The 17,171-nt window shown below is 35.7% G+C and overlaps 1 protein-coding gene across 2 annotated transcripts in view; it reads left to right on the top strand.

Moving 5' to 3' along the window:
• cul2 (cullin 2) overlaps positions 1 to 17,171 on the top strand; it is a 71,130-nt gene that overhangs the window by 28,285 nt on the left and 25,674 nt on the right. Inside the window, exons 7-10 of one of the 2 annotated variants that reach the window (XM_063044365.1) lie at positions 387 to 483; positions 2,629 to 2,739; positions 2,840 to 3,002; positions 4,312 to 4,439. In XM_063044365.1, the coding sequence (XP_062900435.1) occupies positions 387 to 483; positions 2,629 to 2,739; positions 2,840 to 3,002; positions 4,312 to 4,439 (499 nt within the window). The remainder of the gene's footprint in view (positions 1 to 386; positions 484 to 2,628; positions 2,740 to 2,839; positions 3,003 to 4,311; positions 4,440 to 17,171) is intronic. The other variant, XM_063044366.1, reaches the window with a different exon arrangement.

Here is a 17,171-nt window from a genome sequence, read left to right as displayed (position 1 = left end):
ACTTCCTTTGATGTAATCATTCTGTGAGGTAATAATGTTAATGGAGGAAAAAGTATCAATAATCACATCTTTTACTTTCAAAAATCATTTTTAACCTACATTTTACGATACAGATTAATCCTTTGCTTAATGTTTTGTCCAAAAAGATGGGCGGTTTTTACATGTGGTACTTTTTAATCTCAGTGAAGTGTTATCTGAAGTTGTCTGCTGAAGTATAAGTATCAGAAGAGAGAAGAGAAGAGCACAATATCTAGCTCTGTATGACACAATGGTTATTTGCTCCTATCATTAAAGATTAACTACTATTGTGCTTAAAGTAGAGGATTGAAACCAAACAAATATGAAAAGACGTTTTGTTACATTTTACTTTCAACATTTTGTGACAGTGATCGTTGTGGAGAAAATCTAAATCAAAAAGTAATCCATGGGGTTATTAACTCCTTTGTTCATGTTGAACAGTACAAGAAAAAGTTTCCCCTTAAGGTAAGCAAATTTCAAAATTATCGATTGTAATTTTAGGAAACATTGTAATGGATGAATTTTCTGGGTTAATGAGGGTATGTCAGTGAAGTACACAGTTTTCAGAAATGGAGGAAAACTGATTTTTATATATACTAAAATGGACATAACTTTTTTTGTAATTCCTTCATTGACGCACCATCTGCAATTGTTATTCAGTTGTCATTTAAGAGTTAGTTATGTTGTGTGTAGGTAATCACATATGGGCAAGATTAAATTGGCATATTCCTTCTCTGAGGGATATTTGGGAACTCGAGATTGTTTATTGACAGTCCAGTGGTTTCAGAGTCATCACTGGTGATATTTTTATCCAGGTCTATTTAATTAATTTAAATTCCTCCAGGTGCCTCAATGGAACTCAGTCTTGTTTCTTGATTGGTACTCGATGCCTTCCTGCAATTTGGAGTGCATACATAATTTTATCTGCAGAAATCGGAAGATTGTCTTGGCAGTGAGATAGTGTGTAGTACTTTGATTCACAAAGCATTAATGTTGATAGAAGTAGAAGCTAAATGCAGCTTTGAATCTCACATATTTCCAGGCTACCTCTTCAAAAATGGAAACTGATGTATCTATTAATTCGCAGTGTCAGTTGTAGTTCTGATATATGGTTTTAAAATATATTTGAAATGGAATCTACAGTCAAATAATATTCTGCTAATTTTTTTCTGCATCCTCCAACTCTTTGATTTTAACTTTTTGATGTTATATTTGTACTGATTTTAATCTGAACAAATTGTCAAAATTTCAATGAGTTTTCATTCATGCTTCCAAAGATTTGTGTTTCTGTACTGATTGAAACAGAACTCTGAAAAATGACCTTGTATGCATACTTCGTGTCTTGTTAAGACCTCCAATAAAATTAAATGTTATAACTGTTTATTGCCCCTTGGAAACTTGTGATAATTAAAATATGGTCCCTTGCCTATGTGAGACAAAATTCCATTTTGTCAGACATAATCACTATTAGAATGTAATCAATTATTTAACTGGTAGAGATGTGAACTACTAGCCCACTGCCTGGAATTGCCACCCACATTCACTTACCGCCTGCTGACTGAGTTCTAAATCTGGAAAACTAATCTTGTTGGCCAAGATAGTACAAGAACTGAGTCAACATTGAGTCATAATTTGGTCGGAACAAGCCCTGGCATAGGTGACAAAGCCTTGCCTCCATCTGTCAAAGCAGTCAAGTGTTCTCAATATCTGTAACATTCAGAAACTTACAGAAAGCAAATTAATGTTTAAAGAATCAATTTTAAAATATCAGACAAAAAACTTAAGAACACTGCCATATAATCTGAAACATTAGACAAAACATATCTTGTTCTTGCCCATAATCTCTACAGCTCAACAATCCTGATTCAATATTTGGTTTGCAGACAGTCTGAGAGCATTATTTTCAGCAGTTAATCTAAGTAACCACTGCTCTATGATCAGGTTGCATGGGGAGTGCATTTAGCAGTGGAGCTGGGCCAGAAAGTTTATCATATTATAGTTTCTGCAGGATTCTGAAAGCTTGCATGTACTTACTACATGGAACTACGAGCAAAACACAAGTAATTGCAGTCCAGTATGTTGATGATAAAATGTTTTAAGTGCATTGTTTCCTGTATTTCAATACATCTGTTTTTAAAAAATAATGTAACAGTTGTCAAAAAAGAACAGATATGACCTACGGGAGGCAATCATGAGAGCAAAAAGGCAATTTTATATGTAGTTAAGGGCATGATAGTTGAAGGAGTGTTTGCATGCCATTGTTTCTGTTAAGGCGAAACCTAACAGCATAAATGGTTATGATGATTCATTTGCTGATGTGATTCACTTCCTCATTACCATCATCAGGGAGGAAGTACTAGAGTATGTAGTGCCACACTCAAAATTTTAGGAACAGCTTCTTCCCCTCAGCCATCATAGTTCTGAACAATCTATGAACCAACCAACACTACCTCGCTAATCCCTTTTTTATTGTTTATTTATATTGTAATGATTTGTTTATGTCTTGCACAATACTGATTTTGATAGAACAATTATATGGCTTCATTTGTTTGACATTTTTATACAGATAACTATAATTCTGTTACTTAGCAATTGTCCTTCCAATATCAGTTTTATCAGGATCTCTTCGAAGGTCCATTTTTGCAGGAAACGGGAGAGTATTACAAACAAGAAGCTTCAAATTTCCTTCAAGAGGCAAACTGTTCACAGTATATGGAAAAGGTATGCAATAAGCTCATGATTATTTTCAGCTGCTTTTAATAAATATCAGTTGGACCTTAACTCAAAGATGAGAATATTCAGTGCACTAATGTTACTGCAGGTTTTAGCAAGATTGAAAGATGAAGAAGTTCGATGCCGAAAGTACTTGCATCCTAGCTCGTATGCCAAAGTGATTCACGAATGCCAGCAACGAATGGTAGCAGACCATCTGCATTTTCTACATGGAGAGTGCCAGAATATCATTAAGCAAGAAAGACGAGAAGGTGAGTAATGTCATCAGTTTATAGTTACTTGACTGTCAAAAGGTTTTTGTTTTGTCATTGGTCTGTACAAAATAGGATTAGGAATTTTTTTTTCTTACTTCCCCACCAGTTAGCTCACTAGGTCCATTTCTTTGCAATTAATTTCTTCCTCATCAAAGTGATTGCACAAGTAATTATGTCAGTGACGTTACTTCCTTGTTGCAAGCTTCATTCGCCTCTCATTTTATTCTACCTTAACCTTACCTCTACTATTATATCATTAGGAGCTAATTTCAAGATTTTTCCAACTTGTAAACTTGGCCCACTCACCTGAAATTATTTAAAACTCCTTCCATATGCATGGGATTGATGCTAATAACTTTCAGTCTTTAAATTCTGCAACTCTGTCCACATGTCTGATAATCGGGCTGCCAGTGAACTGGAATTTTGCCCAGCAAAAATTTGAGACGGATCCAGTTTATTCATCTGGCATCACATAACTTCATCTGCTTTTTCATTGCCTTGCTCAATTGTTTTCTCAAGTTGAACTACAACTATCATGTTTTTATACTGTGTTGTTAATGTTCCAAAATATGCAATTGTATGGAGATGCATACACATATTTTGGATCAAGTGACCAAAAGTGCCTGCAGGAGGAACGTGAGATCATGAGGTGTGTGGTATGTTGCTACGAAGTTTTATTTTACACTAAGGTTGAAAGAGTATGTGCTGCTTATCATGAAGATCCCATGTTTTCATAACATTGCCTGTTTCTGCCATTACTCATTGATCAGTGTTTATTTCTTCTGTGCATTCCAGTTGGAACCTCCAAGCTTCAACATCAACAATAATTTTTCAAAGTTCTTCTGCCCTCACTTCTGTAGGAGCTTGACTTTAACTACTAGAGTTCAGCGGTTACTATCCTCAAATGTGTATTTCACAAAAACTTCTTTTTATTTCAGATTGTCGGTGTCTGCAGTTTTCACTCATTTGACAAAGCTTGACATTTATTATCTCCTTCTCATTGACAAACTACTGTATAAGTGGCTGGAGAGGCCAGTTAGCCACAAGGACACTGTCCAGCTGGAGTTTTGTGCCATCTTTTATCAGTATATTTTTAGAAATTAAAAATGACCCTGTGAACATTTGAGGTTAATATACTTTGAATTATTAATTCTAACAATTACCAGAGAGGCGACCACATTTTGATGTTTTGGACTCTATAGTAAACTGGTTCATTTTGCTACTCATATTAGAAGACATTTTCTCTCTTGTTGACCAGTAACAACTTATGCTTTTTCCCCACTCCATCTCCACTTCCATATTCAAGCAGATATGGCAAACATCTATACTTTACTTCGCGCAGTTTCAAATGGTTTACCTCACATGATCCAAGAGCTTCAAAATCATATTCATGATGAGGGCCTTAGATCCATCAGTAACCTCTCTCAGGAAAATGTAAGTATAATTCTTGAGGATTCCTTGTCCTTATCATTAAAGCATATTGAGCTTTACTTGTTTACGGTTTGGAGACAATGCTGGTGATGTGTACAATTTGCAGTCTCATTCATCAGATTGTTTGTAGCTTATGCATATGATTACAGTAGTTATGAATGAGATTGTTTCTCTTCCTGTGGTGTAATGGCCTTCTTTTCCATTAACAAGTTACTCTTTAAAAGAAAGCAAATCAGCTTGAAAAATAATACCATACATTTATCTGCTGTTGTCATATTCACTATTTTGTATTTCAGTGACTCTTTGATTATTCAGTCAAAAATGAAGCACCCATAATCCTTCCAAATATTACCTCTTTTTTGGGAAGTTTTCATTGTCTTAAACAAAGAGGATCTAAAGTAATTTGGAATAACACCTTGTAAAATCATTTAGTTCACCCCCAAGGTTCTGTATCCAATCTCAGTTAAGGACTAAAGATTGAACATTCACTTGACTCTAAAGGGCAACACTGAGCTATATTCAAACCTCTTCCCAATTATGACTTGAAATTCCATTGGGTTTTATTTCTGAATTGGCACAATGTGTTTGCCTACAATCATTCAACCAAAGCAAGTCACACATCTCTCCTGATGGTTACAAAATATTGCTCTATGCAAAATGGGTGTCTCAATTATCAAAAAATATATAGCCAGCTGTCCTGTGGAAGTTGTGTGTTTTCAGAATGTCTTAGTTAATAGAAGATTTTATCAATATGTATGTAGATAAGTGTCAAAACTTTCATAGAAGTTAGATAGACTTTCAGGGAATAATGTGGACAGCTACAGTAAAACTGTCCCAACAACAATTGTAAGTCTTAACCGTTTTCCTTTAACAGATTTATTTTACTGCACACAGTTTAGCCTCTTCATTTAAGCAAGAATATACCTACAATAAAGAGGGCTCAAAATAGTCTCACCATTGATTCATTGGGTTTAAAATTTTGTCCAATGTTCACTGTAGTTTAAGAATTGAATCTTTAAGGTTAGAATTGAATCTGCCTCCACGATAACCCCTGCTTGTGCATTCCAGGCCCTCCATGCTGTGTCCTCATCACCTTGGGTTACTTTACCAATGATCTTCATTCTGTATCTCTTGGTCCTTGATCCTTCCATCAATGGAGACAGTTTCTCTCTACCTCTCTCTGTTCCAAGAACAACAACCACTGCTTCTTTAGTTTAGCCACCCAATGAGTCTCTCAACACTGAAATCATTTTGCGCCTTCCGTAAGGCTTTATATCTTTCTTTCTTTATTAATCTTTTAATTGATTTAGAGAAAACATATATACAGACAAAGGGAGAATTATCTTAAATATATATATCAGCAACAATATAAACAAAAGATGAAATTGATACTATCATAATCATAGTAATAAGCAAATATGCAATATATAATAAAAAAGGACAACTAATTCTCCTCTTATCAATTCATAAGGAAGGGGAAAAAAACTTTAAATTTAAAATGAAAGGGAAAAAACCCCTACTGCACTAAAAAAAAGGGGGCAGTCCATTTGGAGGATACAGCCAAGAAAAAAGGAAAGACTTGCTGATCAAATCTAAAACTTCAAAAAAAAAATTGGAAGAGTAATAAATCAAATCAAATGAAAATATAAAATAATAAGGTTGCCATATTTGCTCAAATGTAAAGGGTGTATCAAATGTCCGACTTCTTATTTTGTCTAAACGTAAACAGGACATAATGGAGGAAAGCCAATAAAAGACTGTAGGTGGATTAGAATCCTTCCACTTCAATAAAATGGCTCTCCTTGCCAATGAAGTCGAAAAGGCTATCATACATTGAGCGGAAACAAAAATATTTCCAGCTTCCGATGGGATAATCCCAAAAATTGCCGTTAAGTAAATTAGGTTGTAAATCCAGATCCAAGACTTTTGATAGCATTTTAAAAACATCTCTCCAAAAGTGACCTAGCTTTATACAAGACCAAAACATATGAGTTAAAGTGGCCATCTCAATATTACATCTGTCACAAACAGGATTAATATTGGAAAAAAATATGCGCTAGTTTATCCTTTGACATATGGGCCCTATGCACTACCTTGAACTGTATCAAGGAATGACGGGTACAAATAGATGAGTTATTAACCAAATGAAAAATTTTACTCCATTGATTATCTGAAAATGACTCTTGAACTTCCAATTCCCAAGCGCGTTTAATTTTATCGTTAGATGTCATTCGTAAATTCAATATCCGTTTATAAATTATAGCTATCAGCCCTTTTTGAAGTGGTTTATGCTGAAAAAGAGCATCTGTCATATTAAGTGGATAAACAGAAGGGTAATTTGGCAACAGACCATGTAAAAAATTCCTAATTTGTAAATATCTTTTTTAAAAAAGTGTACATTAGATAAGTCATATTTATCCTCTAACTGAGAAAAAGACATTAAACAATCCCCTAAAAACAAACCTGAAAAAGTTATTATTCCCTTGGTTTTCGAAATTAAAAAGGCCTTATCCAAAATTGATGGTTTAAAAAAATAATTGAGATGGATATTACTAGAAAGAATAAAATTATTTAACTCAAAAGATCTACGAAACTGAAACCAAATTCTTAATGTATGTTTAACAATGGGATTAAAATCTTGTCCACTAATCTTAGAAAACAAAAAGGGAAGAGGAGCTCCCAGTAAAGAGACCAAAGAGAACCCCTTCACTGAGTTTTCCTCCAAATCCAACCATGAAGGACATTCATGTATATCTGAATAGTGAATCCATAAAGTAATGTATCAAATATTAATTGCCCAGTAATACATTTTAAAATTTGGCAAAGCTGTACCACCATCCTTTTTTAATTTCTGCAATAAGGGTGTACTCAATCTGGGAATTTTATTGTTCCAAATATAAGATAAGATTATAGAATCTATTCTGTCAAAAAACGTTTTCGGAACAAAGGAAGGAACTGCCTGAAATATATATAAGAATTTCAGTAAAACTATCATTTTAATAGCATTAATTTGACCTATTAATGATAATATCATGGGCGACCATTTAGAAAGCATTTGTTTGGTGTATTCAATTAATGGGAAAAAAATTATATTTATAGAGGTCCTTAAAATTTTTGGTAATTTTAATACCAAGATAGGTAAAGTGATCTTTAGCAATACTAAAAGGTACTTGATGATTTGGATCCGAGTAATTATTAATAGGAAATAACTCACTTTTATGTAAATTTAATTTATACCCAGAAAAACTACTGAATTCAGAAATATAGATAACATAAAAGGAATAGATCTTCTAGGATCTGAAATATAAACTAACAAGTCATTGGCACATAGCGAAACCTTGTGTATTTTGTCACCTCTGTTAATACCCTGAACAGTATTAGAATTTCTAAGAGCAATAGCAAGGGGTTCTAAAGCCAAGTTAAATAATAGAGGGCGAAGAGGACATCCCTGCCGAGTACCCCAATATAATCTAAAATAGGGAGATTTTTGATTATTAGTTATAACTGCAGCCATAGGGGCATGATCCAGGAAATAAACTTGATCCAGGAAATAAATCCTGGGCCAAAATTAAATCTTTCCAAAACCTCAAATAAGTAAGACCACTCCACCCTATCAAAGGCTTTCTCTGCATCAAGAGAAACAACACATTCAGATTCTTTAGATGGAGAAGAGTGAATAATGTTTAATAATCTTTGAATGTTAAAATGTGAATATCTATTTTTAATAAATCCAGTTTGGTCATTGGAAATAACATTAGGTTATTAGCCAAGATCTTAGAAAGAATTTTAAAATCCACATTCAATAGAGAGATTGGTCTATAGGAAGCGTATTCAGATAAATCTTTATCTTTTTTAGGAAATAAAGAGATTGAAGCTTCTTAAAAAGTTTTCGGGAGAGTCCCAGAGGATGTAGAATCAGTGAAAATTTGACATAAATGAGGTGTAAGTGTATCAGTGAAAAACTTATAAAATTCCACTGTATATCCATCCGGTCCCAGAGCCTTAGCTCATTGGAAAGAGGATATAGCCCTTGCTATTTCCTCTTGTTTAATAGGTGCATCTAATGTATTCATATCTTGAATAGAAATTTTAGGTATATTCAATTTTTGCAAAAATCTACTCATAAAAGTAATATTGTCTGAAAATTCAGATTTATAAAGATTAGAGTAGAAATCCATAAATATCTTATTAATTTCATAAGGATCTACCGTTTCAGTTCTATCAGGTCTTCGTATTTTCAGGATCTGTCTTCTAGCCATATTTACTTTTAACTGACCAGCAAATAATTTGCCTGACTTGTCTCCACGTACATAAAATTGGCTTTTGGATTTAAGAAGTTGCTGTTCAATGGGAAAAGTCAAAAGCAAGTCATGCTGTGTTTGGAGTTCCACCCTTTCCTTAAAGAGACCATCACGAGGCATTACTGAATAAACTTAGATTAAATTATGAGGACATGCAGTTCTCTTTTATTGTCAATTAGTAATGTATCCATTAAGAAATGATACAATGTTCCTCCAGAATGATATCACAGAAACACAAGGCAAACCAAGACTTAAAAAAACTGACAAAAATCACATAATTATAACTTACAGCTACAACAGTCCAAAGCAATACTGTAATTTGATAAAGAACGGGCACGGTAAAAAAAAAAGTCTTGAAGTCCCATCATCTCACGCAGACTGTAGAAGGAAGAAAAACTCTGTTCCTGCCATGAACCTCCAGCATCGCAAACTTGCCGATGCAGCACCCTGGAAGCACCCGACCACAGCCGACTCTTGAGTCCGTCCGAAAACTTCGAGCCTCCGACCAGCCCTCCGACACCGAGCACCATCTCTGCCGAGTGCTTCGGCCCTGGCAATAGGCAAAGCCAAGGATTTGGGGTCTTCCCCTCCGGAGATTCTTGATCGCCCAGTAGCAGCGGCAGCGACGCAGGATTTCAGAAGTTTCTCCAGATGTTCCTCCGTGTTTCTTACGTCTGTCCCCATCAAATCAGGATTGTGCACGGTACCTACTTACAGATACAATATCATTTCGGAGCAGCCGTGCGCGCTCTTTATCTATTTCTTTAATCCTATTAGTACTCAGTAAAAGTTCTGCCTTAGTTTTCCTTCTTAAACCTACTGAGTATGAAATTAAAACACGAGGAATTCTGCAGATGCTGGAGATTCAAGCAACACACATCAAAGTTGCTGGTGAACGCAGCAGGCCAGGCTGCACCTCTAGGAAGAGGTACAGTCGACGTTTCAGGCCGAGACTCTTTGTCAGGACTAACTGAAGAAAGAGCTAGTAAGAGATTTAAAAGTGGGAGGGGAGGGGGAGATCCAAAATGATAGGAGAAGACAGGAGGGGGAGGGATGGAGCCAAGAGCTGGACAGGTGATTGGCAAAAGGAGTATGAGAGAATCATGGGACAGGAGACCCAGGGAGAAAGAAAAGGGGGTGGGGGGAAAGCCCAGAGGATGGGCAAGGGGTATAGTCAGAGGGACAGAGGGAGAAAAAGGAGAGAGAGAGTGTGTATATAAATAATGGAAACAACAGGAATTCTGCAGATGCTGGAAATTCAAGCAACATACATCAAAGTTGCTGGTGAACGCAGCAGGCCAAGCAGCATCTATAGGAAGAGGCGCAGTCAACGTTTCAGGCCGAGACCCTTCGTCAGGACTAACTGAAGGAAGAGTTATATAAATAATGGATTGGGTACAAGGGGGAGGTGGGGCATTAGCAGAAGTTAGAGAAGTCACTGTTCATGCCATCAGGTTGGAGGCTACCCAGATGGAATATAAGGTGTTGCCCATCCTCTGGGCTTTCCCCCACTCCCCCTTTTCCTTCTCCCTGGGCCTCCTGTCCCATGATCCTCTCATACTCCTTTTGCCAATCACCTGTCCAGCTCTTGGCTCCATCCCTCCCCCTTCTGTCTTTTCCTATCATTTTGGATCTCCCCCTCCCCCTCCCACTTATAAATCTCTTACTAGCTGTTTCTTCAGTTAGTCCTGACAAAGGGTCTTGGCCTGAAATGTCGACTGTACCTCTTCCTAGAGATGCTGCCTGGCCTGCTGCGTTCACCAGCAACTTTGATGTGTGTGGCTTAAGTATGAAATTATCTGTCCCCTAAGAAATGATTTCGTAGAATCCCAAATAACCAAATTTGACATTCCCTCAGTTGTATTTAATTCAAAAAATAGAGAAGTTTGCTCTTTAGTAAAATTTACAAAGGTTGAATCTTGTAACAACGAAACATTAAATCTCCACTGAGATAGCTGAATATTATCAGAAAACTTCAAAGTTAGTTTTGTAGGTGCATGATCCGACAACGCAATCACATCATATGCACGCTCAGCAATAGAGGGCACCAATCGCGTGTCCAGCAAAAAATGATCAATTCTTGAATATTTATGCTATACATGTGGGGAAAAAAAGATCTTTTTCTTTAGAGTGTTTAAATCTCCAAATATCTACCAAACCGTATTCTAATAAAAAAGAATTAATACAAGTCACAGCTTTATTAGGAAGCGATGGATTGGTGGAAGATCTGTCAATTGACGGATTGAGACAGCAGTTAAAGTCACCGCCCATAATCAACTTATACTCATTTAAATTCGGCAATACAGAAAACAGCTTCTTAAAAAATTCAGGACTATCTGTATTAGGTGCATATACATACAACCAAAGCCACCTTTTGACCACATAACAGACCAGTGACAATTAAATATCTTCCAATTAAATCAGTAACAGTATTAAAATGAACAAAAGGGATTTTAGAATTAATAAAACTAGATACCCCTCTTATTTTATTTACTGATAAAGAATGAAATAAGGGTCCCTTCCAAAATTGAAAAAAAAAAACAATTTTCATCCTGCCTGCGGACATGAGTCTCCTGCGCAAAAATAATATCCGCATGGTGTTTTTAATTTCTTAAAAACCTTTCTGCACTTAATAGGTTGATTCATACAGTTTAAATTCCAAGATATTATATTAATTTTATTAAGATTCACATAACCATATAACAATTACAGCACGGAAACAGACCATCTCGGCCCTTCTAGTCTGTGCCGAACTCATACTCACCTAGTCCCACCGACCTGCACTCAGCCCATAACCCTCCATTCCTTTCCTGTCCATATAGCTGTCCAATTTAACTTTAAACGACAACATCGAACCTGCCTCAACCACTTCTGCTGGAAGCTTGTTCCATATAGCTACCACTCTCTGAGTGAAGAAGTTCCCCCTCATGTTGCCCCTAAACTTTTGCCCTTTAACTCTCAACTCATGTCCTCTTGTTTGAATCTCCCCCGCTCTCAATGGAGAAAGCCTATCCACATCAACTCTATCTATCCCCCTCATAATTTTAAATACCTCTATCAAGTCCCCCCTCAACCTTCTACACTCCAAAGAATAAAGACCCAACTTTTTCAACCTTTCTCTGTAAATTAGGAGATGAAACCCAGGTAACATTCTAGTAAATCTCCTCTGTACTCTCTCTATTTTGTTGACATTTTTCCTATAATTTGGTGACCAGAACTGTACACAATACTCCAAATTTGGCCTCACCAATGCCTTGTACAATTTCAACATTATATCCCAACTCCTATACTCAATGCTCTGATTTATAAATGCCAGCATACCAAAAGCTTTCTTCACCACCCTATCCACATGAGATGCCACCTTCAGGGAACTATGCACCATTATTCCTAGATCACTCTATTCTACTGCATTCTTCAATGCCCTACCATTTACCATGTATGTCCTATTTTGATTAGTCTTACCAAAATGTAGCACCTCACATTTTTCAGCATTAAACTCCATCTGCCATCTTTCAGCCCACTTTTCTAACTGGCCTAAATCTCGCTGCAAGCTTTGAAAACCTACTTCATTATCCACAACTCCTTAGTGTCATCTGCATACTTACTCATCCAATTTACCACCCCATCATCCAGATCATTGATGTATATGACAAATAACATTGGACCCAGGTCAGATCCCTGAGGCACACCGCTAGTCACCGGCCTCCAATCTGACAAACAGTTATCCACCACTACTCTCTGGTGTCACCCATCCAGCCACTGCTGAATCCATTTTACAACTTCGGTATTAATACCTAACGATTGAACCTTCCGTGTGGGACCTTGTCAAAGACCTTACTGAAGTCCATATAGACAACATCCACCGCTTTACCCTCGTCAACATTCCTAGTAACTTCTTCAAAAAATTCAATAAGATTTGTCAAACATGACCTTCCCCGCACAAATCCATGTTGACTGTTCCTAATCAGACCCTGTCTATCCAGATAGTTACATATACCATCTCTAAGAATACTTTCCATCAATTTACCCACCACTGACGTCAAACTCACAGGCGGATATTTGCTAGGTTTACTCTTCGAACCCTTTTTAAACAATGGAACAACATGAGCAATACGCCAATCCTCCGGCACCATCTCCATTTCTAATGGCATTTGAAATATTTCTGTCAGAGCCCCTGCTATTTCCACACTAACTTCCCTCAAGGCCCTAGGGAAAATCCTGTCAGGACCCGGAGACTTATCCACTTTTATATTCCTTAAAAGCTCCAGTACTTCCTCTTCTTTAATCATTATAGTTTCCTTTTTTTTTGTGTTTTTTAAATTTTATTTTTATTTGGATAAGGAATTCACAAGTATCATGTACTTTTTTCACATGTATAACCTTTTCCTTTTTTTTTATATGTATAAAACTATAATTATTTATACATTCTTAAGTACACACTGAGAAATTAGACACTTAGATAATTATGTACAGTGGAAATTCTAATCTATTAGGCTAAGTAATGGTATTAATTGTTAAGAAAAATAGTAATAATAGTGGATTAGTAATAGTTTCCATATATCTCTTCTGGATCATTTCTTCTGGTCTAAAATGTTGTATGTAAGCCTATGTAACAACCATTGTAGGTGTTTATATCCTAACTTGTTCATACTTGCTCCTGCCCCTAAACATAATTATCCAATCCCTATGTACTTATTTACTTAATTTTATCACTTTTTATCTCTTACCCAAATCTTTTCCTTTACTTGTATTAATTCTCTATTTTCCAAAAAATAACAAAAACTGTAAACATTTAGACTAGGGGTGCTTACGTTAGCAATATTACTGTGTTGATGAGAAGAGCAGTATAAATCATTAGGAGAGTCATCTAAAGTCTGCTCGCATTGGGGTTATATATTCAATCCATTTATTTCAGATTTGATAAAATTTTTCTTTTTGAATTCTCAAGGAGTAAGCCAACTTTTCCATTTAAAATATTTCCAAGATAATTTTGTGCCAATCTTCTAATGTAGGTGGTATTGGATTTAGCCACTTTCTAGTGATTGATTTCTTACTTGCCGCTAAAAGGGCCTGAAGCAACTTTATATCTTCCTTCTGTTCAAGAAACAATACATGCCCCAAATAGAGCGTCTCAAAGTTCAGAGGTATCTGGGTCCTAAGTACCTTAACTAATGTTCTATGAATACCTTCCCAATATAGACTTAATTTAGGACAATCCCAGAAAATATGGAAATGATTTGCCTCCTTGGAGCCGCACCTTCTCCAACACGTCACGTTTGTATCTTTATATTTTTCCTGATATGGGGTCTTGAAGTATCTTATATTTTTCCAACAATGTTCGCTCCAAGTCAAAGAATTAGTCGAAGACCACTGAAAGCTGCATATTTTCCCCCAAGCCTCCTCTGAAAGTACCAACCCCGCTTCTTTCTCCCACTTCTCTTTAATATACAATGTGTTTACATTTTTAGCATGGGAGAGTGCATTATATAATCGAGAAACTGATTTACTAGGTATTGAACCGCAAGCCAAATTAGGAATCTTGAAAAATTCTAATTCTACTGTTGATAGGTCTGTATATCTACAACTCTGGTTAACATAATTTTGTACTTGAAGGTACCTAAAAAAGTCATTGTGTTCTAGGCCATGTTTGTCCTGCAGGATTTGGAAACTTTGTAAAACTCTTTTATTTATAAATGAGAGGTAGGTTGTAAGACCTTTCTTTATCCATAGTTCAAATCTTTTATCTCCTCTGTTGGGAAGGAATTCGGTATCATCTGCACACCATCTGAAGAGTTTTAACATGTTATTAATTCCACGTGAATTAACCACCTTCTGCCATACTTTTAATGTAAGACTTATCCTACTGTTTTTAAAGTTTTCCAATTAGGCCATCAATCCTTTGTCAGCTATTGAGGCCTGTAGAGGAAAACTGTCAACCAATCCAAATTCTATTTCCTTCCATCTAGTCTTATATTCCCTATTACACCAATATAACAGAGGGGTTATCTGTGAGGCATAAAAATAATTTCTCAGGCAAGGAAGAACCATACCTCCTCCTTCCTTCCCTAACTGTAAGGTGTTATATGGAATTCTAGGTTTCTTTCCTTGCCAATTGAAGCGGGAAATCCATTTGTCCCATTCCCTGAATTGATTATCATCCACCTCCACAGGTAAAGTACGGAAAAGATACAGTAACCGAGGAAGAATATTCATTTTTATAGTATTTATCCTTGAATTTAAACTTAAAAAGGGGATAAGATTCCATCTATGCATATCTGCTTTTATCTCTGAGATTAATGGCCCATAATTTACCTGTGACAGCATTGAAAGATCCTTCGGCAGGGTTATTCCTAAGTACTTTAATAATTTCGCTTCCCACTTAAGATCATATGTATCCTGCAATTTTTTGGATGGTGTATAATTTAGGGACATAACCTGCGTTTTCTTTACATTTATTTTATAACCTGATATTTTAATCGTCATAGTTTCCATAACTTCCCTACCTGTTTCCCTTGTCTTACACAATTCATTATCTCTCTCCTTAGTGAATACTGAAGAAAAGAAATTGTTCAGAATCTCCCCCATCTCTTTTGGCTCCACACATAGCTGTCCACTCTGATTCTCTAAGGGACCAATTTTATCCCTCACTATCCTTTTGCTATTAATAAAACGGTAGAAACCCTTGGGATTTATTTTCACCTTACTTGCCAAAGCAACCTCGTGTCTTCTTTTAGCTTTTCTAATTTCTTTCTTAGGATTCTTTTTACATTCTTTATATTCCTCAAGCACCTCATTTACTCCATGCTGCTTATATTTATTGTAGATATCTTTCTTTTTCCGAACCAAGTTTCCAATATCCCTTGAAAACCATGGCTGTCTCAAACTTTTAACCTTTCAACCTAACAGGAACATAAAAATTCTGTACTCTCGAAATTTCACCTTTAAATGACCTCCATTTCTCTATTACATTCTTCCCATAAAACAAATTGTCCCAATCCACTCCTTCTAAATCCTTTCGCATCTCCTCAAAGTTAGCCTTTCTCCAATCAAAAATCTCAATCCTAGGTCCAGTCCTATCCTTCTCCATAATTACACTGAAACTAATTGTATTGTGATCACTGGACCCGAAGTGCTCCCCAGCAAATATCTCCGTCACCTGCCCTATCTCATTCCCTAACAGGAGATCCAACACTGCCCTTCTCTGGTTGGTACCTCTATGTATTGCTGCAAAAAACTATCCTGCACACATTTTACAAACTCCAAACCATCCAGCCCTTTTACAGTATGGACTTCCCAGTCTATGTGTGGAAAATTAAAATCTCCCACAATCACAACCTTGTGCTTACTACAAATATTTAAAGTTTAATTTAAAAATTTTATAAAGTAAACTCATGTGCAGGCGCAAACTAAATCCGAAGAAAGGATGAAGCATGACTTGATCAGAAAGAAAAGCAAGGTGACTGACAAAAAAACCCCTCAAGATTACCCAGTCAAAAAAAAACTAATCTAATAGATCCACCCCTCCCCTGGAAACCCAGAAACCGTCCAATAGGCGAACGGCATGCTATTCTTTTTTTTTAATTTTATTTTTATTTGGATAAGGAAATCACAATTATCATGTACTTTTTTCACACATATAACCTTTTCCATTTTTTTATATGTACAAAACCACAATTATTTATACATTCTTAAGTAGACATTGAAATGATATAAAAGGAAAATAAACATTTAAATAGATAATTATGTACTGTGATAAATCTAACCTATTAGGCTAAGTAATGAAATTAGTTGTTAAGAAAAATGGTAATAATAGTTTCCATACAACCCTTCTGGACCATTTCCACTGGTCCAAAATGTTGCATACAAGCCTATATACCAACCATTGTAGCTGTTTATATCCCAATTTGTTCGCGCTTGTTCCTGCCCGCAGACATAATTATCCAATCCCTATGTACTTATTTACTTAATTGGCATGCTATTCTTATAACTTTTAACCCGTCTCCAGATAACAGCCCCTACTTACAAAGTAATACGTTACCACCACCAAAAAGACATAACAAAGAATACATAAAGAAGTAAACAGATTCCAAATATTTTCATGTTATGTCTAACAATAGTTAAGACCGAATTAATGACGGCCATCTTAAATCCATTTAAAATACGCAACAATGTATTCAAAAAAAAGGATAAATCCAAACAACTAATATTAAAGACTTACAAATCAAAGAAAAAAGAAGTAAATATATACATGTTAAATTCAAAACTACATTAACTATTAAAGCAAACAACAACAGATCTAAATAAATCAACCAAATCCATGTCTAAGCACTCATAAAACATGGAGCGAACTTTCATTGAAACAGTAACAACTCCCAAATAAAGATTAATTCAAATCAAAGAAAAAAATAAGTAAATCTATATATATTAAATCGAA

This window comes from Mobula hypostoma, chromosome 3, assembly GCF_963921235.1.
Source record: "Mobula hypostoma chromosome 3, sMobHyp1.1, whole genome shotgun sequence".
Lineage (NCBI taxonomy): Eukaryota > Metazoa > Chordata > Chondrichthyes > Myliobatiformes > Myliobatidae > Mobula > Mobula hypostoma.
Note: the sequence above shows the minus strand (reverse complement) of the source record. Positions and strands in the feature narration are given on the sequence as shown.